This window comes from Stenella coeruleoalba (assembly GCF_951394435.1).
Source record: "Stenella coeruleoalba genome assembly, chromosome: 3".
Lineage (NCBI taxonomy): Eukaryota > Metazoa > Chordata > Mammalia > Artiodactyla > Delphinidae > Stenella > Stenella coeruleoalba.
In genome coordinates, this window is record NC_137148.1 from 40,317,589 (window position 1) to 40,342,371 (window position 24,783).

The 24,783-nt window shown below is 39.6% G+C and overlaps 1 protein-coding gene across 1 annotated transcript in view; it reads left to right on the forward strand.

Annotated features, from left to right (window-relative positions):
- Nucleotides 1-24,783, forward strand: part of ITGA2 (integrin subunit alpha 2) — a 104,802-nt gene that overhangs the window by 7,536 nt on the left and 72,483 nt on the right. The window contains exon 2 of the mRNA XM_079918933.1: nt 17,621-17,741. Within this exon, the coding sequence (XP_079775059.1) occupies nt 17,621-17,741 (121 nt within the window). The remainder of the gene's footprint in view (nt 1-17,620; nt 17,742-24,783) is intronic.

Here is a 24,783-nt window from a genome sequence, read left to right on the forward strand (position 1 = left end):
TTTTTCCTCCTTGGAGAGAATTGTCTGTTCTGTTGACCAAACAGTTCATAGAAACTGGGCAACTTTGTCAATGAAGATTCCTGCATTATTATTCCATGTTCTGAAAGGGTAACTGCAATTCTTCCTTTTATTAGTTTAAAGGGACTAGAGCAGTTTTTACTGCAGAAACCGTACATAACTCCTGATCATTGAAAGGCTTTCTGTATAAAAATGAGGTTAATGTTTAAATGAGCAAAGGGGAAAAGAAAGAGTGACGGACACTGTATTGTCAGTGTAAGAGATGATTTCATTGTGTTCTGAAGAGCGTGTACAAAGCTATTGTGCCCCTGCATGCCTTGAACATTGGCAGTTGTCATTCTCCTGATTCATTCGAAGGTGGCCTTTGTTTGTCTTTGTGTAGGCCTGATCTCATTTCCATGGATACCATGTAGAAATGCAGACTGGATGCAAGCTGGCTCTTGGCCAGTTCAGTAAGATAACTCTATTCCAAATTGTTTACCAGTTTCCTTCAGGTCCTTTAACCAAATAGCTTCTTGGACGATTATTAGAATATGGACAATGAACCTTCTGAATTGTATAACCTTTTTGTAACCATATTCTGAATACTAGTGCATAAAATAGATATTTCAGAGAAATTGACTTAGTTTTCTGTGTACTTATTGTTTGGGGGGGGTGGGGAGGGAGGACATAGCCTTGGTAATTGGGATACTTTTATGTGATCTTTATTTTCCTTTCAGTATAAAAATGTAATAGCCCAGATAAAAAAGTCTTAATGCAAAGTGGAAAGATGGTTAAATAATTTATGTAAATGTCATAGTGTCGTAGTTCTTTCAGGCTGCTATAACAAAATACCGCAGACTGGATGGCTTACAAACAACAGAAGCGTATTTCTCACCATTCTGGAGGCTGGGGAGTCTAAGATCAAGGCGCCAGCGTGGTCGCATTGTGGTGAGAGCCCTCTTCCTGGTTCATAGCTGGTGCCTTTTTGCGATGTCCTCGTATGGTGGAAGGGGCTAGGGGTCTCTCCGGAGCCTGTTTTATGAGGCACTCATCCAATTCATGAGGGCAAAGCCTAAGCACCTCCCAAAGGCTCCCACCTCCTAATACCATCATCTTTGGGGGTTAGAATTTCACCATATGAAGTCTGACGGAACACAAACATTCAGACCATAGTATGTAGTACTTAAGAAGTCCCTTTTATTATTACAGTATCTAATTTTTGCCCCCAAGGAATCAGACTTTAACATATTAGTATCATTTTTTTTCTTGGCTGTGGTTCCAGTGAAATATGACCTTAACCCTTTTTAACAGTATAGTCCCTTAGTCTCTTACCTTAATCTGTGTTCTCTCTTTTTAAAATACAATTTAGCCCCCAACCCGTATTCTATACATCCTTTAAGTAAGTCTCAATTTCACTGAGGCTTATGCACCCCAGGAAGCCTTCCCAACCACTAATCCAATTTAGTTGTCCTCCTCACGTGGACCCTTTCATAGCAGTTGTCACATTCTACCTCAATGATATGTTTACTTGGCTCTAAATCCTATAGATCGCAAACTCTGAGAAGACGGGGGCCATGTCTTCTTCACTTGTGCCAAGTTGAGTTTTGTTGAATGAATGAAACACGTATGACAGCTATTGTAACACGGGTTAAAGGCACACTTTCCGAATGAATGCCAAGCCAAAAACCTCCTAGTTCTTTCCAACTCGTATATGCCAAAATGCTTCTGTTTGCTAAATCCAAATTTGCTAAAATATTCCTTTAGTTGATCAATTTATTTATTTTTTTTTTTACTTCCTTGAGAGAGTTTGTTTGCTTTTGGAATATTTCTCCTTTGTCTTGAAATGTCTAACTAGGATAGCGCTATTGACAAGTAATAAGATGAATAAAAGTATTAGGACAGTGCAGACATCTTTTTTTCCCCTAAAAAACCCTCTTGTTCCCCTCTTCTGTCCTCATAAAGCAGTACCATAATTTATCTTCAGCTTGACGCTCTCTCCCACTGAATACATTTTTAAGATCACCTTTCATCCTATTTATCATTGTATTCTCAGGACCTAGCATATAGTAAGCACCCAGAAAATGGTTGGTAAAAAAATTTTAAAATAAAAATAGAATTTTGATAATATGAGGTAAGTATGTTCATCAAAGTACTAAACTTGATTAATACTTTCAGTTTATAGCTTTTTTTATAAAGCAGAATATTTCAATATCCTTATAGAAAATGACATATACTAACATTCTCGTAAACAGAAAAAATATTTATATTTCTTCCTTTTGATGTTCGTAAGTGTGAATGTAAATTTTCGTAGATATACTTGCCATTTATATGAAAATGACTCATTTACTTTTTTCACTTGGTATCTTTTGTATATACTTTTCCCTGTGGCCCTCATATTTATAACTTTACATTAATACATCCTGCCATGTCATGGTTAACTATTGTCCCATTGTTGTATATTTAGGTTGTTTCCTGTGGGGTTTTTTTCCCCCTACTGCAAGTAATGTGGCTATAAATATCATTGTACAAGAAGCTTTTTCTTTCTTTTTTCCTTTTGGACAATTTCCAAAAGCAACATTACTGGATCAAAGATTATCTGTATTTTTTAGCTCCTGTTGCATACTGAACACTGTGGTCCTCAGTAATGTGTGATTTTTACCAATTTTACCAACATTAGATTTTAATTTACTTTTTGTAGGTTTTTTTTTTTAACTTCTTATAGGTTGATGAGTGTAACCTGGTGCTTCATATTTATTTTAATTCTCATGCTTTATATTCATCAGGGTGTCTTTCTAAGTTACAATTTTAAAATGCCTATCTTTTGAAAAATATATGTAGAGTAGGATATTGTAGAATTTAGGCCTAGAAGAAACCTCAAGAGATCATCTAGTAAATGCCTCATTTTTACAGTAACCAGCTTTTGAAAATGACTAAAGCCCAGGACTCTAACCTGCAGTCCATCATTTCAAGATAGCCTTCAGAATTTCCTCTGAAAATCTCTTTGTCAAACTTCTCCTTGTCAGCTATTTCCCACAGATTGATCACAGTCCATTTTCATTTGAGGAGTGGCAGTCCTCTGGTTAAGATTTCCATACTTCCGTGGGTCAGAACCTTTTAGGGGGAAAGAGAAGACATTCTGTTTGCTGGAGCACTTGACTTTGAGTCTCCAAATCTGGAGATTGTTCTGGTTAACTATTGCCATGTAACCAATCACCCTAAAACTTAGTGGCTTAAAATGACACCCATCATTTGTCATCTCTCCTGGTTTCTTGCATAGGACTTTGAGAAGAGCCTGGCTGGGCAGTTCTGGCTTGAGATCTCTCATGTAGTTACCTTCAGAGGGTAGGCAGCTCTCTCTCTTCACGTGGTCCCATCAAGGGGTCTCTTCAGCATGGCGCCCTCTGGGTGGCCTGATTTCTTGCAAGGCGACTCAGGGATTTAAAGGCAAGTGTCCCCCTCAAAACTGGCAGAAACTTGCACTGTCTTTTCTAACCTAGACTCAGAAATCATACAACTACATCTATTCATCAAAGAAATTACCAAGCCATACCTAGATTCTAGGGGAGGAGACTTACTCAGCGTCTTGATGGGAAGAATGTCAAGTAAGTCCCAGACATGTTTTGAAACCACCACAGTGACTTAGTCAACTTAATGGTGTTTACAAGACTGTTGCTTGTTTATATCATAGTTGTTCAACTTCGACATTATTGACATTTGGGGACTAGATAATTCTTTTGGGGGATGGAGCAGTGGCAGTGGCAGGAGGGGCTGTCCTTCGCACTTTAGGATGTTGAGCAACTTCACTGGCCTCCACCCACTAAATGCCAGTAGACACTCCCCTTCCCCGCAACAGTGTGACAATCAAAAATTTGTCCAGACATTACCAAAAGCCCCCTGAGGGACAAAATTGCTCCCAGTTGAGAAGCACTACATTAAACAAACATGTATTAGTGTTCATGGCATCCTGAAAGGAACTCTAGCTCTGAAGAGTAAATTTTAATTTTAATGCCATTTTTCTGGCTGACTTTGGATAAATCACAGTCAGACTCTTTCCTACCTTGCTGGGTCATTGGGAGGATCAAATGGAATTATGAATGGAAAAGTATTTTGTGCACTGTAAAAGCGTATATAATGTTACTTTTCAAAATTCATATCCTTGGTATTCATCCATTTTTATCATCATTCATTATTTTAAGGGACCTCAATGGAGTGTCTATCAGAGGGTAGTAGAGTGTCAGACATGGGAGGAACTGGAGGATTCAAGGCAGTCCCTCCAGGAGCTCTGCTTTCCATTTCTAGTGTTACCTGTGGAGGAGAATCTAGATCCTTACTGAATGTAAAATTTAACACTCAAAACAAAGACTTTTAAGGAAAAGTTGCATTTTTCTTTCTTAATAAAAGCAGGAGAATGTTATGCTGCTATATTCCAAACGCAGTTTTATGCGTTTGGCTTTTGCACTACTTTTATTTTTTCTTTTAAGCACTATAGCTGTAAGCCAGACACTCTAGAGCTTAAATCTGTATGTACAGTGAATGTGTGGTTCTTTTCAAAGGGCCCACAGTTTCTAAGTTTAGTTGCTTTATTTTTTTTTGAGAGGAGGGGGGATGGGCTTTCTAAATTATTTCTGCAGTATTGTCCTTTCAGCATGAAGACAATGCTATTGAGAATGATTTCCTGTAATTTTGTACATGTTCAAAGGATCTAATGCAACCTATGACCATTTTCTGTTGTACATATTCTCGCTAATGATTAGCTACACTTGAGAGTTCGAAGTCTGTTTTCTTTTTTCCCTAATATACTGTTATTTATTTATTTATTTATTTTTGGCTGCATTGGGTCTTCCTTGCTGTGCACGGGCTTTCTCTAGTTGCGGTGTGCTGGGGCTTCTCCTTGCGGTGGCTTCTCATGTTGCGGAGCACGGGCTCCAGGTGCATGGGCTTCAGTAGTTGTGGCTCGCGGGCTCTAGAGCACAGGCTCAGTAGTTGTGGCTCACGGGCTTAGTTGCTCGGTGACATGTGGGATCTTCCCAGACCTGCATTGGCACGTGGATCCTCAACCACTGTGCCACCAGGGAAGTCCCATGAAGTCTGTTTTCTTAGTTTCAAAGTCAGGGTCTGAGTAACCCCATTTCCTGCGTTTGTGGTTTCCTGGAGGGTCCATGGGCTGATAATGTTTTCTTGGCTCTCATGGTGAGTGTGTCTCAGCAAAATGTAGACATGCTGTCCTCCTATCCATTGCACAGCAGTTCTCAGAAACTTAAATGGAAACTTATTTAGGATATAGTTTTTTATGTCAGAGGTGAAAGTAGGATCACAAATTAACATGCCTTTTACAATTTCTCAAAAAGTATGCCATTATCAGTAATATATAATGATATGAATAGTAAAAGAAAATAACAAAAACAAGCTGTCTTTACTGAGTGCTCATCATTTGCTGGACACTGGGTTAAGGTTTTATATATACTGTCTGATCACAATAAGGTAGGCTCATAGATTAGGTCTATTTCACGGGTGAAAAAGCAGTGGCTTATATAGGATGAGGATCTTGTCCAAGGTCACAGAGCTATTCCAACCTCAGAGGCCAAGCTTTTAGGCTCTACAAGGTACTGTTGGTCTTGCTCGGTATGTGGATGTTTCAGTTAAAAAAAAAAAATCCTTGTACTTCCAGCACTGGCATACTTCTGCCACTACATCACCCCAAAATATAGGGTTCTCCTAAAGCTAGATAAAGAGCAAAGTTAAATGTTCTCTAAAATTCTAAATAGAAAATAAAATGTGTGTATATTTGTATATACATATATATGTACATATTTACTAATCTTTTAATCTACCTCTATAGGTATCTTCTCAGTAACTTGCATTCAAGCATCTTCCTTTGAATCAATCCAGAACTTATATTTATTGATAAACCTGGTCTTTACTGATATCCCATTATATGTATAACTTATTATTATGTGGAAAGGTGAAACAATCAGCAGTCCATCTGTTAATTCAATTGATTATTGATCTACAACCATGTAGATACTCTGAGTAGGGGGGAATATAGCAGTAAACAAAACAAAGTCCCTACTTTTCGGGACAAAGACAGATTTACCATAAAACAGGGGAAGCTTAAGCTTCAGGCACCCTCACTCTGCAGACCTTTCCCATGTATTCACATGCCTGATATTTTTATTAAATATGCAGAAGTTCAGATCATTGTCTCTTTTATACCCTAAAATAACATATTTCAACAAAGACATCAACAGCAAACTGTTTGATCAACGTCATCAGTTCAAAAAGTTTCTGGATTAATCCCTTTAAAAGAAAATTTGAGGTACCTTGAAATATTATAGCTCCTGTATGATACTGGAAAACAGTCCTAAACATTTACATGACATTACAAATAAGGTGTTATGAAAATGAAAGAAACTTTCCTTAACTGTAAATAATAATAATTTTAAACATTCAATTTATCATGCCAAAAAAATTACTTTTTAGAGAGTATGAGTTCATAAAGTTATCAAGTAAAGAGGTGATCAAAAGATGTAGAGCTGGGCTTCCCTGGTGGCGCAGTGGTTGAGAGTCCGCCTGCCGATGCAGGGGCTGCGGGTTCGTGCCCCGGTCCGGGGAGATCCCACATGCCGCGGAGCAGCTGGGCCCGTGAGCCATGGCCGCTGAGCCTGCGCGTCCGGAGCCTGTGCTCCGCAATGGGAGAGACCACAGCAGTGAGAGGCCCGCGTACCGGCCAAGGCAAAATGTATTACAGAAGTATGTCAGGCAATCAGTAAAAGGTATGTTTTTTAAAAAATATATTTTTCAGGTTTTAAAACTATTTGCTAGGATTACTTTTCTCATTCTAAACAAAAGTTAATTTTATACCTGAATTTGTTTCACAATTTTATAATTTTTTCCTTAAAGAGACATTCTGTCCCAAATTGTAGACATGTCAATCCCTACAAAACTTAACTCTTCTAATACAGGTTCTAATGAGGGTGGAAGACAAATTAAAAACATAAATACATCACATAAGAGGTAGCAATGCACAGTAAGGGGGACAGAGAATGCTAGGCAGGGAGTGGGAAGCAGGAAGATATTTTTTTGCTTGGGGTCATATTATATCTATTGCTATATAACAAATTACCACACATGGGGTAACTTAATATACATTTATTATCTTACAATTTCTGTGGGTCAGGAATTTGGGCATGGCTTCACTGAGGTCCTCTGCTTCAGGTTCTCTCATAAGGCTGCAACAAGGTGTCGGCCAGGGCAGGGGTCTCATCTGAATTCTTAACTGAGGAAAGATCCACTTCTGCTCATTTTAATTGTTGGCAGAATTAATTTTCTCCAGGGCTATTAGACTGAGGGCCTCAGTTCCCCATTGGTTCTCAGTGGAAGGCTGCCTTGAGTTCCTTGCCCTGTGGGCCTCTTTGCTTCATCAAAGCCAACAAGAGAAGGCATCTACTAGCAAGACGGACGTTACAATCTTATGTAATGTAATTACAGAAGTGATACTCTGTGATATTTGATTCTGCATTTTGAATCTTCATTTCTATTGGTTTGAAGTCATAGATCCTGCCCTCAAGGAGAGAGGATCACACAAACGCATGGATAGCAGGAGAGGGGGATCCCTGGGAGCCCCCTGACCACCACAGGTAATGAGGAATGGCAGCTCTGATGGGTTGATGTTTGATGTAGAAACAGAACACTCTCTGGGAAGAGTGTTTCATGCAGAAGAAACAAATGCAAAAGGTTAAGGTCAGAGTGAGTTTAAGGAAGAGCCAGGTGAGTGAGCTAAAAAGATAGGATAGGAGGTGAGGTCAGACAGGGTGGGGAGGCAATGAGTATGCAATTATCAAGAGACAAAACGTACACAAGTGAACAGTAAGTAACATTTCGAGGTAGTACATCACAATAAGAGATGCAGATGGTGAATTATAAGATGGGTGCGTACAGGCTAAAATGATAGGGGAAGACCCAAACCAAAAGTTTATAGAGAAGTGGCCTGTGAACAGAGATATAATAGAAGAAATACTACCTCAGTTATGTCTATTGTTTCCATACATGGCCTTGAGATGTGTCAGGCATATCTTGTTAATGAGCAAGCTATTCAACAGGCGCTGACTTGCTAAATGCACAAAAATGCTATTCTGAGAGGGAGAGGAAGAGAGAGGCGTTTCTCCTTTCACATAAAAGGAATTTAGGAAGATACTGTTAAAATAGAAAGTGAATTGATGAGCTGGTATTCCACTACTTAACCCCATCCTCTCGGCCATTGGGAGCCAGTGAGTCTGCCAGATGGCAACTCATCCTCCAACATCCTCATGAAAAAAGAGAATATATTGCGCTGTTAGGAAGCACTGTCATAATAAATGGACTTCAGAAGCAATTGCTATAGACTTTTGAAGATGTTCATTGCCTGCAAGATCGAAAGTTGTGAAAGGGCATCAAAATCACCCAACAATGTGCGCAATACTCTAATACTTGATGTAGTTACTTTGTCACAAAAGAACGACTTGTATTTTTTTCATACAAAATGTGAACCTTGAATGATATAACTTGAATTAGTATATATCTCTCCTGTATTTATATATGCACATCTGTATATTGACAGGCTTATCTTTGAAACGCAGCATAGTAAATTGAAAATTTCTGATATTATCCAATTTCCCCCATCTTAGTCTGCTGGAGCCGCCGTAGCAAGACACTACTGAATGGGTGGCTTTAACAACAGAAATTTATTTTCTCACGGCTCTGGAGATAGTAGTCCAAGATCAAGAGGTCATTAAGGTTGATTTCTGGTGATGCCTCTCTTCCTGGCTTGTAGACTGCTGCCTTTTGTCTGTGTCTTCATGTGCCCTTTCCTCTGTATGTACATGCAGAGAGAGAGATCTGGTGTCTCTTCCTCTTTTTATATGAACACCAGTCCTATCAGATTAGGTTCCCACGTTTATGACCTCTTTTAACCGAATTACCTCCTTAAAGGTCCTATCTTCATATATAGTCACATTAGGAATTAGGGGTTCAACATGGGAATTGGGGGAAGATGTAATTCATCCATAATGCCCCTTTAGGCTTAACTACATAGTAATGCATTTATTTCTGCACGGAAGTGATGCACATGTTTCTTTAATATGCATGCAGAGTAAATGTCAAATAAATGATACATGCACACATCATTTTTTAAAAAGTGGTCATAAATTACGAAGCAGAACAAATTATGAAATCATTACCCAAATATTAGCTGTAATCTCTTTGCTTCTTAAAATTGAAATATAATTCTTTTGGATCCCTATTCCACCCTTATAGGAAAATATAGTGCTCTCCCAAGATTTCTCTGAACCCCCAGGAGTTATCCATTTTCATTGTCATTCAGCCCTCAATACCCAGACGGGGGAGTTTTTGTTCTCTACCCTGACAAATCTGATATTTGATTTTACGCTCTGTAAAAACTAATACGTTAGCTCGTTACAGTTTCATGGATGCTGACAAATGACATGAGGTGCCTGAGTCAGAGACCAAGGACTTTATTACTCATAGCATGACAGGTAGCACGAGCACGTTTACATCCGTTTCCCTGCGCTTCCCCACAAAGTATCATGAGGGCAACGGGAAGGGATGCAAATGGAAGCCTGCACACGTTGAGTAGGTTGCATTATGAGAGAGGAAAACTGAGTTTGGTGACCTGCTGTTTCACAGCAAGAATTCAGCAAACCCATTCTTTGTCCTGGAGGTGAGATTTACCTTACCCTCAAGCTTTCTTGCTGCAAACACAACCCTGAAAAAATGGCCCAGGTAGACATCGGGCAGGATCTAACTTTACTGGCATACCCGTCATATTGAATTGAATGGTGGTCCCCCAAAGATATTTCTATATCTCAGTCCTCAAAATCTGTGAATATTACCTTATTTAGATAGAGGGGCTTTGAAGATCACCTTGTGGAAACTGTTGGCAGAAACATGAATGTCGAAGCCACTTCCAGTGAGGGCTCGGAAGGAAATGAGGAACATGTTGTTGGAAACTGAAGGAATGGTGATTCCTGTTATATAGTGGCAGAAAGTTTGGCCTAACCGTGTCCTGCTGTTGTGTGGGAAGCTTTCAAGCAATTAACTTAGATATTTAGCTGAGGAGATTTCCAAGCAAAATGCGGAGGGTGCAGGCTGCTTTTTTCCTTGCTGAAGGTAGTAAAGTGCAAGAGGAAAGAGATAAATTGAGGAAGGAAGCATTAAACAAAATAAGAACAGTACTTAATGATTTGAGAAATCCTTAGTCTATCCAGATTCAAAAAAAAAAAGAGCAAATATTAGGGGACTCATTGTTAGGAAAGTGTGCTCTGAAGGGAAGGCCAAGAGTGTCGTTGGAAAACGTTTTGCTAAATGGATTAGGCGTGTGATTCCTGGATCCTCTCAACGGTCTCCGCAGAGGCCAGGAAGAGAGAAAGAGTTATCCAGGAAAGATCTGTGGAAAGCTCTCTTGTCAAATGGCACAGATCACCATGACATACACAGGAGACCTACAAGGTTTTTAGGAATGTTGTCTCAGCAGAAATGCTGCTCTTGAACTGAAGGGGACAAAGAAGAAGAGGCCAGTAGAGCTGTTGCAGGCCCAGAGGACAGAGCCTTGAGCAACAGAGGATTATTTTCAGGCCTGAAAACCTAGTGGAATTTGACCTGCTATGTTAAACTTTCTTGGTACCAGCGACTCCTTTATTCCTTCTAATCTCTCTTTTAAATGGAAATGTCTCTCACATGCCTGTCACACCATCCTTTTTTAGAAGCAGAGAAATTATTTTCTAGGTTCCCAGACCCCCAGATAGGGAGAAGTTTGCCCCAAGACAGATCATACCTGGAGTTTCACCCATCCCTGATTTAGATGAGAGTGTTTCTCCTGGACTCTTAAGCACAGTTCTTCTGGGAACGTTTGCTGTCCCCTAAGAGAGTTCCCCCATGTCTTGGTGATAACTGGACCTTCCTGCTCCCCTGCCTTTGCCCATACCTCTGCAGCTTCTGAGGACCAGTCCCCACCAGCCATGGGATAGAGATTTGCTCCACATTCTTAAATCAGTGAGACCCTGTGCTTGCACTTTCATAGACATTCAGACCTTAGAGTTCATGTATATGAGTAATTTGGATTTTATTTTATTTTGTATTGAGATATAATTGACATATTAGCTTCAAGTGTACAGCACAATTAACTTTTAGAATTTTTATTGGAGTATATTTGACTTAATCTTATGTTAGTTTCTGGTGTACAGCAAAGTGAATCAGTTTTTTATATGTATATACATACATATATACATACATATATATATACATATATATATATATATATATATATATATATATCTCCATTCAGATTCTTTTACCATGTAGGTTATTACAGAATACTGATAGAGTTCCCTGTGCTAATCAGTGGGTCCTTATTACTTATCTATTTTATATTTAGTAATGTGTATATGTTAATCCCAATCTTCTAATTTATCACTTTCCCCCCACATTTCCCCTTTGGTAACCATATGTTTGATTTCGAGATCTGTGAGTTTCTGTTTCATAAATAAGTTTATTTGTATCATTTTTATTAGATTCCACATGTAAGTGATATCATATGATATCTGTCTTTCTGTCTGACATTACTTAGTATGATAATCTCTAGGTTCATCCATGTTGCTGCGAATGGCATCATTTTGTTCTTTTTCATGGCTGAGTAATATTCCAGTCTATATATGTACCACACTTTTTTTATCCATTCCTCTGTTGGTGGACATTTAGATTGTTTACATGTCTTTCCTATTGTAAATAGTGCTGCAGTGAACATCGGGGTGCGTGTATCTTTTCAAATTATGATTTTCTCCGGATATATGCCTGGTTGTGGGATTGCTGGATCACATGGTAGTTTTATATTTAGTTTTGTTTTTGGTTTTGTTTTTTTATGCCTGCTTTGGGTCTTTGTTGCTATGTGCGGGCTTTCTCTAGTTGCGGCAAGGGGAGGCTACTCTTTGTTGTGATGAGCGGGCTACTCATTGCAGTGGCTTCTCTCGCTGTGGAGCACGAGCTCTAGGAGCACGGGCTTCAGTAATTGTGGCACACAGGCTCAGTAGTTGTGGCTTGTGGGCTCTAGAGCACAGGCTCAGTAGTTGTAGCATACGGGCTTAGTTGCTCCATGGCATGTGGGATCTTCCCGGACCAGGGCTTGAACCCATGTCCCCTACATTGGCAGGCGGGTTCTTAACCACTGCGCCACCAGGGAAGCCCTATATTTAGTTTTTTAAGGAACCTCCATACTGTTCTCCATAGTGGTTGTATCACTTTACATTCCCAGCAACAGTGTAGGAGTGTTCCCTTTCTTCACACCCTCTCCAGCATTTATTGTTTGTAGATTTTTTTGATGATGGCCATTCTGATTGGTGTGAGGTGATACCTCATTGTAGTTTCAATTTGCATGTCTCTAATAATTAGTGATGTTGAGCAGCTTTTCATGTGCTTCTTGGCCATCTGTATGTCTTCTTTGGAGAAATGTCTATTTAGGTCTTCTGCCCATTTTTGATTAGGTTGTTTGTTTTCAACACAATGATTTGATACATGTATATATTGCAAAATGATTGCCACAATAAGTCTAGTTAACATCTATTACCACACATAATTACAGATTTTTTTCTTGTGTTGAGAGCTTTTAAGATCTATTCTCTTAGCAACATTCAAACGTACAATACAGTATTATTAACTATAGTCACCATGCTGTACCTTACACCCCCCTGACTTATTTTATAACTAAAAGAGTTCTTGTATTTTTGTTTACTACTTAACAGACATTTCCTCCCGAAAATGCCAGCATACATCTGCAGGAATGGGCTAGAATGCAATAAGAGAGTCCTAGTTAAAAATACTCCTCTCTTCCCAATTCTACCTCTTGCTTTGGGCCTTAATTCTCTTCTCTTAACATGAATTTTTTTCCCCTTTAACTCTGTGGATCTTTTTGCAAATGAACCCCTTCCGTGAAAAGCCAGCCCCACCTGCCCTTCAACGTATGTAGATATGCTTAAGTTTTGCATTAGCCACACAAATTAGACTTTCCTACCATCTTCTACTACAAATATGTGTCATTGAGCTCTGACAGTGATATCATGGAAATCAAGACACTTCCTGACAAAATCTTGTGTTGAATATAGAATGATATATTTTGTCTAATACATTTATTTCTGCCCTTGTTTTCCAAAGATTTTGTTCCTTTCTGAGCTTCACTACATATTGAGAACAAAACTGGGTTAACTATATCTCATTACCAAACATATATTTATTTCTCTTTTGAATTATCTTATAATTTAAAATCAGGTTCCAGAATAAAGTGGGAGAATGAACTCCATTTTTACTTAAACTAATTCTTAATTATTAAAGTTTCCCAGAAATCTGTTTCAGAGATGAGCAGGAACTCTCAGGGCAGGAGGTGCTATAAAATTTTTAAATGAGTGGAAGAAAACAGAAGTTTGCATTAATCAGTGTGTGCTTAACTATCTGGTTTGCCTGTGGATATAAAAATGACAACAAGCCAGGTTATAATCAAGGATGAAACACGACACCCTTTTAATTGTGGACAGAGAGGAAATTAGTTAACCCCCCAGGACATACATTGCATATTTTTGCAGTAAAGTTTCGTGAGATTCACTGAATACTTGGGCTCGGTTACTATCAACAAATATACAGCAAGGTCACCTTGGATAAGTACTTTGCTGTACTATTACTGCGTTCACAGGCATCCGCATGAGGACAGGGGAGAAGTGTTACACCCTGACATGACCCTGACAGGACAAGGCTGAAGTCACCCTGAAACTCAGTGCATCTAATATAGACCTGGAATGTATAAATTAATAATCTATGACTTGCTGGGCCAGTTTCTCACCGTCCCCATACTCTTCTCTTTCACTTCTCCATAATACTGAGCAGGATGTTCCTTGGGCCTGGAATGACCTTGGCCTTCCTCTTTATGCAGTGAATTCCAGCTCATCCTCCAAGGTCCATGGATTGCCACCTCTTCTATGAAGCCTTCAAACTCGGATGTACCCTCTTCTCAACTTTTGGATCAGGGTTCTTTTAGCTTTCTGAAATTTAATGCTTATCCCATGATGATATAATTGTTCATTATTTTATTCCAATTACAAGAATGAAAGCTCAAAGACAGCAGAGATCTTGTCTGTTTTGTTCATTGCTACATCTCCAGGACCTAGGAAAATGCCTCGCACAAAGGAGTTGGATAAATATTTTTTGAATGATTCATTTCTTAGTGTGTGGGCATGTTTGGGGGGTAAGGAAACACAATGAACCAAATAGGGTTATTATTTTCCATATGATTCAGTTAATTTATGAGAACAGACATAGGAACACATTACTATGACCAGTGGGATTGTAAAGAGGAAATAGACATTGAATTAGACCGAATACTTACATTAAATTTATAGAAGCTAATTAGCTATCATAGGCAAAGTGTGAAATGGTGACATAGTGAGTTTTAAATATATATTTGAGAAAAATAAGTATAGTGAACTGAGATTGTCCAGATTTATCAAAAGTGGCAGGCTCTTGAGGGAAGGATTGAAGTACAGGAAAGAAGAGATTTAGTATCAAGGAATGAAGGAGTGGTGATGGAGAAGGACATGTTTTGTGAGAAAAATGAGCAGACCGTTTATGAATGGAAATTCTGGACAATAAGTTTGAGAAGATGAGCCAGACCAAGACTCAGATATCAGCTACCAATTGTGTGACACTGAGGAAGAAAGACATCTAATCTCCATGAGTTGCAGTTTCCATATTTGTACATTGGTAATAATAGCTAGGTTTTGCTGTTTCACAAGGTTGGTGGGGATCAAATGAATCAAGATGATTCTGACATAGGCAGACAAACATAAGCATTAAGAAATAGTAGGCTACAAATTGGAATATACATTATGGTTTAAATATTGGAAAAAATACTGGAAGGAAATTAACTGCACTTGCATGAGAATGATATGATTATGAGTGATCTTTCTCCCCCTGATTTTGTCTATATTCCATATCATTATCGAAGAACACATATTCATTAAAAATTCATTTCATTCAACAAATATTACCCTAGGTGCTGGGAAAGTAGGAGTGAATAAAAAAAATAAGATCTGAGCTCTCAAGTCGCTTAGATTTTAGTAGGCAGAGAGACACAGAACAATACAGATACATAAGATCACTTCAGATGATAAGCGCTGCGATGTTGGGGTAATGATGGAGAAGGATGTTGCTGGTAGAGGAGTGAGGGGAGGTCTCTACGAGAACAGCAGAGACTTGAGCAAAGACTTAAATGGTGAATAGGTGGCAGGACACAAATACCGAGTGGGGAAGAGTGCTGTAGGCAGTGGGTCAAGCCGCTGCAAAGGCCATAAGCAGAATGAACCGGATGTGTTCAAGGGACAGAAGGAGAGCCAGAGTGGCTGGAGCACAGTGAGCGAGGACAGTGGTGGAAAGTGAAAGTCACCAGATACACAAGGGCCAGATCATGAAGGGCTTTTGAAACTGTGGTAAGGAAATTGGATTTTATTCTCAGACATTGGGGTATTTTAAGCAGAGAGATGAAATAATATGATTTACATTTTTTAACTCATAGTTTATATATGTATGTATAGACACATGTATATATGTATGTAAACACATAGTATATACATATAAGTATGTATGTACACATTTGGGCGTATATATAATAAAATTTAACTGCTACGTGATAAAATGGACTCCATCGTGATTTCATGTCATGCCATGATCTGCCAAGGTCTAATTAATAGGGAAAAAAATGAGGTCATTATATATATAACCATATGTGGTCTTTCTAGCAAAAGATATTTTAAAAGAGGAGACAGTTTGATATCACCTCCCCAAGCTTTTACTAGTTTGTTAGATAATTGGTAACGTATTTAAATAGGATTTATTGAGTTCTGCACTATGGGGTAAAGTTAAACTGTTGATTGGAAACACCAATATTCTGAATGTCAGTTCTGGTTCTCTGCTTACTTTGCTACATTATTTTCGTTTGCATTTTATTTCCTGAAAAGTATAAAGAAGCAGTGGTGCATATCAAAAATAGATATTAAGGAGAAAATGTGCACATGTGAAGCCGTGTAGATTTTGCTACAGAGTATTTGAAAATTATGATTTGTCCTTCTCTTCCTGGCAACACATTTATTTCTAAAAAATAATAGTGACCTGAGCGCTCTTGAGTGAACAGATCCACAGTAGAGTGATCTTGGCAGGTAAAGAGGCACGTCAACTACTTTAAGTCCCCAAAGCTTCATCACTGACCTCATTATTCCTTTGGAGCACATTTCAGAATCTGTCCCCAGAAGTACACGGGCATAATGGAAGAGCCAGCCCTTTTCCTCCATCCTTTCAATGCCTGAAACAATAGATTTATGAAATACTGTGCACTTCCAATGTGGCCCAGAAAGTGGGTTATTCCTTTGTGAAAACACATATTGATGGAACTTTGATGTCAGTTTTGAAAAGTCCACTCTGCCTTCAGTGTCTGCTAAGGTAACTACTGATCTCAAACAGCTTGAAATCTGTTCCCATCTCCATAGAGAATGTTAATATCCACACAATCTTCTTTCTCTAGAACATAGGATGACCAGCATTAATGCTATCAGTGTCAGAGGGGGAGACTTCATCAACCTTACTCTTTCCCCTCTTTCCCTTTCCATCACAAACAAGGTTTTTTAAAAAGGTCTATCCAGGCTTTATCCTATCAAGGCCTTTGTTGTTTCTGAAAATGAATATCATTTCTCGAACACTCAGAAAGAAGCATCAGAAAGCAAAACCACTTTTGCAGTTCCTGCTGGAATAAAAGATATGACCCCTTTCCCTTACATTTCATTCTCAGAAATGATCCTTTCTGAAAAAATGATACAATTTTCAAGCAGCTGTGATTTTTTTTTTTACCTCCTTTGATGTATTCAGCAATGCTCTTTCAACAGACATTTCATATAGAGTTCGTGTCAAGGTCTTCAGGGAGATTCAGAAGAAATAGAAGATAACCTTCCAACCCTGCCCTTGGGTGGTTTAGAGTCTTGCATTAGGAAGGACAAATAGAACTGAAGTTACTTAATCCCTAGAGGTAATATGTTGTTTAAGAATTCAAGCTCTTCAGTCAGACAGCCCTGTGTTCAAATCCTGCCCTTCCCTTATCACTTTCTACCTGTGAGACACACTTATCTCCAGGAACCTCAGAAATTTCTGCAAAACAAATATAATATTAGCAATCAGGGAATTCCCTGGCTGTCCAGTGCTTAGGACTCCATGCTTCTGTTGCAGCGGACATAGGTTTGATCCCTGGTTGGGGAACTGAGATCCTGCAAGCCGTGCTGTGTGGCCAAAAAAAAAAAAACCAATCATATTTTAGGATTTCTATGAAGATGAATGAAATAATGAATCATGGAAGTAGAGTACTTAGCATGGTGTCAGGGCCCCAAATTAGTACTTAAAAATCAGTAGCCACTATTTCTTGGTAAACATTGATAAAGAGAATAATTATTACTTCAAACACTTTTTTTAAGTGGCCTTTGATAATTATATTACAAACTTTTATTCACAAATTGTAAATATGGACTACGTTTTCATTTTTCCTTCATAGGCATTTTAAATTGCTGTGTGGCGTACAATGTTGGTCTCCTGGAAGCAAAGATATTTTCTGGTCCTTCAAGTGAACAGTTTGGCTATGCAGTGCAGCAGTTCATAAATCCAGAAGGCAACTGGTAAGAATAGTCTCTTCTTTATGACTTCAGTAAAAACACTAAATAAATTTAATATTTGACTACAATTGCTTGTTCAGATTGGTGCATGTATATGTTATTAATGGGTAGTCCTCAAATATCCTTAAATGAAGGATTTTTCTTTGGGAGTCGGTAACTCTCAGATTAATAACTGATGGGATGGCATAAAGGTACTTTTTTTAAACCTAGATAGAAACTTTTCTATAAATATTCCATAGTAAATTCATAATACCAGGTTTTGACCATTTGAAGTTAGATAGATAGATAAATAGATTTGTCTTCCTTTCTTACTCTGTAAACTGGTATCCATTAGGCTTTGTAAATGCTCAGCTGGCTAGTGCTGCTGCTGGACCATTTCTAGGTGGTAGAATTGTTCCCTAAATTTTCTCCTTGAGCAAAGCTTTGTCTACTGGCTTCATTCTAAGTCAGCATTCCCTACTCCAGGTGACAAAGGGTCCTCACAAGCATTCATGCTCCCTTTTGCAGCAGAAGGCTCCAGACAGATCCTAGCTCAACTAGAACTCTTTCCAAAGAATAACTGGGCTGTTGTTGGCTTATCAAATAAGGGCTATAATTTATACCTGTCAACTAAAAAAATTATTCATACCCTAAAAGATGAGAGTTATGTTTTATCCGGTGGGAAATTTTAGGACTTCAAGCCCTGGAGGCCGCATCTCAAGTAACCCTGAGAGAACTGCTCCCAGGAGGCGAGGGGGCAGCCAGGATATATAAGAGTTTTGCAACAAAGAGCAGGTAGTCTGAATGTCAAAAGAAGGAAAAGAATAAAATATATAGGAATAAACCTATCTAAGGAGACAAAAGACCTGTATGCAGAAAATTATAAGACACTGATGAAAGAAATTAAAGATGATACAAACAGATGGAGAGATATACCATGTTCTTGGATTGGAAAAATCAACATTGTGAACATGACTCTACTACCCAAAGCAATCTACAGATTCAATGCAATCCCTATCAAACTACCACTGGCATTTTTCACAGAACTAGAACAAAAAATTTCACAGTTTGTATGGAAACACACAGTGCCCCGAATAGCCAAAACAATCTTGAGAATGAAAAACGGAGCTGGAGGAATCAGGCTCCCTGACTTCCGACTATACTACAAAGCTACAGTAATCAAGACAGTGTGGTACTGGCACAAAAACAGAAAGACAGATCAATGGAACAGGATAGAAAGCCCAGAGATAAACCCACACACATATGGTCACCTTATCTTTTATAAAGGAGGCAGGAATGTACAGTGGAGAAAGGACAGCCTCTTCAATAAGTGGTGCTGGGAAAACTGGACAGCTACATGTAAAAGTATGAGATTAGATCACTCCCTAACACCATACACAAAAATAAGCTCAAAATGGATTAAAGACCTAAATGTAAGGCCAGAAACTATCAAACTCTTAGAGGAAAACATAAGCAGAACAATCTATGACATAAATCACAGCAAGATCCTTTTTGACCCACGTCCTAGAGAAATGGAAATAAAAACAAAAATAAACAAATGGGACCTAATGAAACTTAAAATCTTTTGCACAGCAAAGGAAACCATAAACAAGACCAAAAGACAACCCTCAGAATGGGAGAAAATATTTGCAAATGAAGAAACTGACAAAGGATTAATCTCCAAAATTTATAAGCAGCTCATGCAGCTCAATAACAAAAAAACAAACACCCCAATCCAAAAATGGGCAGAAGATCTAAATAGACACTTCTCCAAAGAAGATATACAGGTTGCCAACAAACACATGAAAGAATGCTCAACATCATTAATCATTAGAGAAATGCAAATCAAAACTACAATGAGATATCATCTCACACCAGTCAGAATGGCCATCATCAAAAAATCTAGAAACAATAAATGCTGGAGAGGGTGTGGAGAAAAGGGAACACTCTTGCACTGCTGGTGGGAATGTCAATTGGTACAGCCACTATGGAGAACAGTATAGAGGTTCCTTAAAAAGCTACAAATGGAACTACCATACGACCCAGCAATCCCACTACTGGGCATATACCCTGAGAAAACCATAATTCAAAAAGAGTCATGTACCAAAATGTTCATTGCTGCTCTATTTACAGTAGCCAGGAGATGGAAGCAACCTAAGTGTCCATCATCGGATGAATGGATAAAGAAGATGTGGCACATATATACAATGGAATATTACTCAGGCATAGAAAGAAACGAAATTGAGTTAATTGTAGTGAGGTGGATGGACCTAGAGTCTGTCATACAGAGTGAAGTAAGTCAGAAAGAGAAAGACAAATACCGTATGCTAACACATATATATGGAATCTAAGGGGGAAAAAAAATGTCATGAAGAACCTAGGGGTAGGACGGGAGTAAAGAAGACACAGACCTACTAGAGAATGGACTTGAGGATATGGGGAGGGGGAAGGGTAAGCTGTGACAAAGCGAGAGAGTGGCATGGACATATATACACTACCAAACGTAAAATAGATAGCTAGTGGGAAGCAGCCGCATAGCACAGGGAGATCAGCTCGGTGCTCTGTGACCACCTAGAGGGGTGGGATAGGGAGGGTGGGAGGGTGGGAGACGCAAGAAGGAAGAGATATGGGAACATATGTATATGTATAACTGATTCACTTTGTTATAAAGCAGAAACTAACACACCATTGTAAAGCAATTATACTCCAATAAAGATGTAAAAAACTTAATTAAAAAAAAAGATTACTGTTAATTAAAGAAAGCCAGATATGTCAAGTTAAAGAATTTAGCGCTTTTCTATGTAGGGAAGATGCAAGAATCTGAACTCACTGAAATCATTCCTTTGATGTGCACCTCAGCTATCTGGGGCCAGTATCCTGTGTTTTCGTACCCTGAGTTTCCTCAGGGCTCACGGAAGGGAGTGGCTGCAGTCTGTTGGCTGCCAGATGGCAGGTGTTCTTTCCTTCCTGTGCCCTCAGGGCTCATCAGCTCATCATCGGCTGTGGCTGCAATGCTGATGACTGTGGCATCCTTTGTTTACCCATATGGCAGGCAGTATTCCATCTTTCATACCCTTTTTCCTGTGTGAACTTATGTAAAAAATGGAATTCAAAGAAACACTTATCCACATTTTGAAGCGTGCCTGTCTGTATGATGGGGAAGCAAAATGAAATTATCACTCATACGGGTAGTGTGTCACAGAAGACATCTTGGAGGAGGTGAATTATGAGGTGGGTCTTAAGAGTGGAGATGAACAGGTGGGAGAATATTGTGAACTCATTCCTGCTTCAGAGCTTCGGTGCACACGCTTTTCTCCTGGAAGGGACAGTCTTCCCAGGATTTTGTCTCTTATTTCTCAGTTTTGCTCAAATGCCTCTTGCTCAGAGAGACCTTTCAGAGCCAGCCTGTCTGAATTAGCACTTCACAACACCTCCCAGTCACCCTCTAGCCTTTTATGTTGGTTTTTTTTCTAAATAGCAGTTAGTACTATCTGAAATTATCTTTATATGTTTGTGTGCTCATTATGCATCTTCTGCTCTGTCTCCGAGGATAGGGACGTTGCTTTGTGCACTGGTACGTGCTCAGAACCCAGAGTGTCACCTGGCATCGAGTAGAGGGGTCACTAACTACTTGTTGAATTACTGAATGAAAGCCCTAGTCCCCACTGATTCACCCGAGGTAGTCTACAAAGTGATCTCTAGCAGACAGACTTACGTAGGCGCTGGACAAGACCTTCAGACGCACTCTCATGGTCCACTTCATAAGTGTGGCCTTGCTGAGGACAACCTGGCATTAAACTTGAGGTTATTCTTTTTAAGTAACGGTTTTTCTGGGACAGAGAAAGAGGCACCATTAGCAATAGATGCTGATAGGGATGATAAGTCTGTCAAGGATTGTAGGCACTCAAGCACTGGCCACACTGCAGGTTGGAAGTTAAGACCAAAAGGGACAAAGTTGACAGGAACCTAGCAGGCAGAGTCCTGGCAAAGTGAGCCATATCTCCTTTCTCTTTCCAGGACTCCCTCTAAGCACACAAAGTGTTGCTAAAAGACAAATATGTTAACTGTTTATGGTGAGATTCTGGTGCTGATGGTGTTATGTCAAGACCGGGGACACCAGGCATTTCTAAATCCAGCCTTGACCTTCTCATGACATTCTGGAAAGATATATAAACACAAGACAATGGTTAGTGGCCAACAAGGTAGCACTCTACTATTGGCTGGGCTGGTGATTTTAGCTCCACTATAGAGCTTTCTGGTTAGATGTAGTATGAGGCTTACTGAGGCCTTCCTTCCCTCAAGCCTCCGTATAACCACCAGCTGGTATGTGCATACCCCACCCCCAGGAAGAAGAGAAGGGAGCATCTTACCTGAGGGCTACAGCCTGTGAAGGTGTGAAGCAGAAGGGAAAGAGAACAGAACTTGGCCTGGCATGCCAGCCTGGGTCCCTCACTGATCTGGCCTTGTAACATCCAAGTCACGGACATGATTTTCTAACGCACCACAGGCTGGATGCTATGTGAGGTGCAGGAAGTACAAAACAGAGACCTTGACTTGAAGGCACGTGGAGTCGAGTCAGTGAGGAAGATGGATGTGCAGAGCAGGCAGTCGTGAATAGCGCCAGAGGCATAAGTGCCAACCCCACAGTCAACAGCATGTGTGCCTTTAGTGTCACTTGCTATATTAACTTCCTATTAAAAGCTCCTTTTCTGAAAGTGAAGCTAAATTTTCTGAAGATCTAGCTTTCTAAAGAAGCTAAATTCTTTAACTTGACATATCTGGTTTTCTTTAATGAACAGTCATCTTTTCACATTCAGACTACCTGCCCTTTGTTGCAAAACTCTTATATATCTTGGCTCCCCCCTCGCCTCCTGGGAGCAGTTCTCTCAGGGTTACTTGAGATGCGGCCTCCAGGGCTTGAAGTCCTAAAATTTCCCACCGGATAAAACATAACTCTCATTTTTTAGCGTGTGAATAATTTTTTTAGTTGACAGGTATAAATTATAGCCCTTATTTGATAAGCCAACAACAGCCCAGTTATTCTTTGGAAAGAGTTCTAGTTGAGCTAGGATCTGTCTGGAGGCTTCTGCTGCAAAAGGGAGCATGAATGCTTATGAGGACCCTTTGTCACCTGCAGTAGGGAACGCTGACTTAGAATGAAGCCAGTAGACAGAAACCAAGGCCTGGGACACTAAAGGGGCAGGGTTCCGTCCTGACCTCTCTCGCTAGCTAGCCCTGCCAAGGTGCCTTGCTTAAAGGGCAGGGATGAGCACGATCCAGGTGAGTGGGCTTTCCCGCTCCAGTGCTGGGGTGGCCGTGGGTAGGTCCAGCAGCGTTCACAATCCTGCGGCTCAAGGAACATAACACGAAACTTGGAATCCAGAGTTGCCTGTTTGCTTTGACAATTGGCACCGTGCCCTTCCCCACTCCTAATTTATGACAATTGCACAGACATTATGGGAGTAGCAGATGTGGGAAAGACTGTTTAAACATTAACTTTTCTTCTGATACTAATCAAGTTAACCTCGGGCACAGAAAGTGATTTTACTATGAATTTCTTTAATAAACTGTGAGTGTTTTTCCCTTAGACTTTATATACGTAGTACACACTCACACACACATCCCTTTATTTTTTTTGCTCCCTACTGCCTGTTGTGAAGCTGCTGTCTTGGCCGTGTTTTCCTCTGATCGCTTGGACTTTCTTTACAATCTGTCTTGTTGAGCCCTGACTCTATCTTTCAGCCCTTTCCTGCCTTCTGACAACTCGTTTAGAGCTCTAGTCTGAGTTTTCTTAAATCACACTCCACTATTTTTAAAGTACAACTTTAGCTGTTCCATATGTCCCATTTTTCTAAGAATTTATAGGCATATTTTGCACTGGGATCTACAAGATTTTAACAAAATAATCTTGACTCCTTTGCTAGTTTTATTTATTATACTTATATTACACTGTGGACTTTTATTCTAAAAACAGTAGTAATACGGCTTTGCAAATTCTTGAAACTTTCTCATGGTCTCCCATGAGCTGGATGACTTTAAGAGCAAGATTACCTCACAAATAGAGCACCAGAGCACTCTACCTGTGTGGAAAGCTGTGGTCTCTTCTCCCCTGAGTGAGACCCACAGAGGGTCATTCCGCTTTGGAGCCCTCGCTTTATACACAGGATGTCCGAATGTAGGTGATGCAATCCTTATCACGAACAGTTACACAAAGGATCGTGATATGGTTAAAGTCATTTCCTGGAATCTTGTGGTGATATGCACTCTTTCTGTTTGTCTCATCTGAGGGCGTGTCCCAAGAACCGTTTGAGCTCATTATATGACTCAAAAACCTTAGGACACTGTAATCGCTTGTGTGACGAGGACTGTCTGGGAATTGAGGGTATTTCCAGTTGTAGAAATGTATTTTCTTGTTCTATTGAGGACCAGTGCATGCTTGTTCTTTAAGAGGAGAAATATAATGAACAAGTGTCATAGCCAAAAAAAAAAACCTTCCATCTATATATAGTATAGCTTTTACTTTTTATAAATTTATTTATTTATTTAATTTATTTTGGCTGCATTGGGTCCTCATTGCTGCACATGGGCTTCCTCTAGATGCGTTGAGCGGGGGCTACTCTTTGTTGAGGTGCATGGGCTTCTCATTGCGGTGGCTTCTCTTGTTGCGGAGCGGGCTCAGTAGTTGTGGCTCATGGGCTCTAGAGCGCAGGCTCAGTAGTTGTGGCACACGGGCTTAGTTGCTCCACGACACATGGGATCTTCCTGGACCAGGGCTCGAACCCATGTCCCCTGCATCGGCAGGTGGATTCTTAACCACTGAGCCATGAGGGAAGTCCCCATTTTTACTTTTTAATTAAGAAAAATTGTAGTAAAGCATTATGTGTGTTACAAATATAACAGATTGTACAAAATATCTCTTGTAGAGAATTTTAGATAAATAATAAAGAAGTAACATTCAATTCTGCAACAGACATCAAAGATTATGTTGTATAGTACATTGGTAATACCAATACTGGTAAGTTCTTTGCCAAACACCTAATACTCATGATGAATCTTTAAGAGCTTT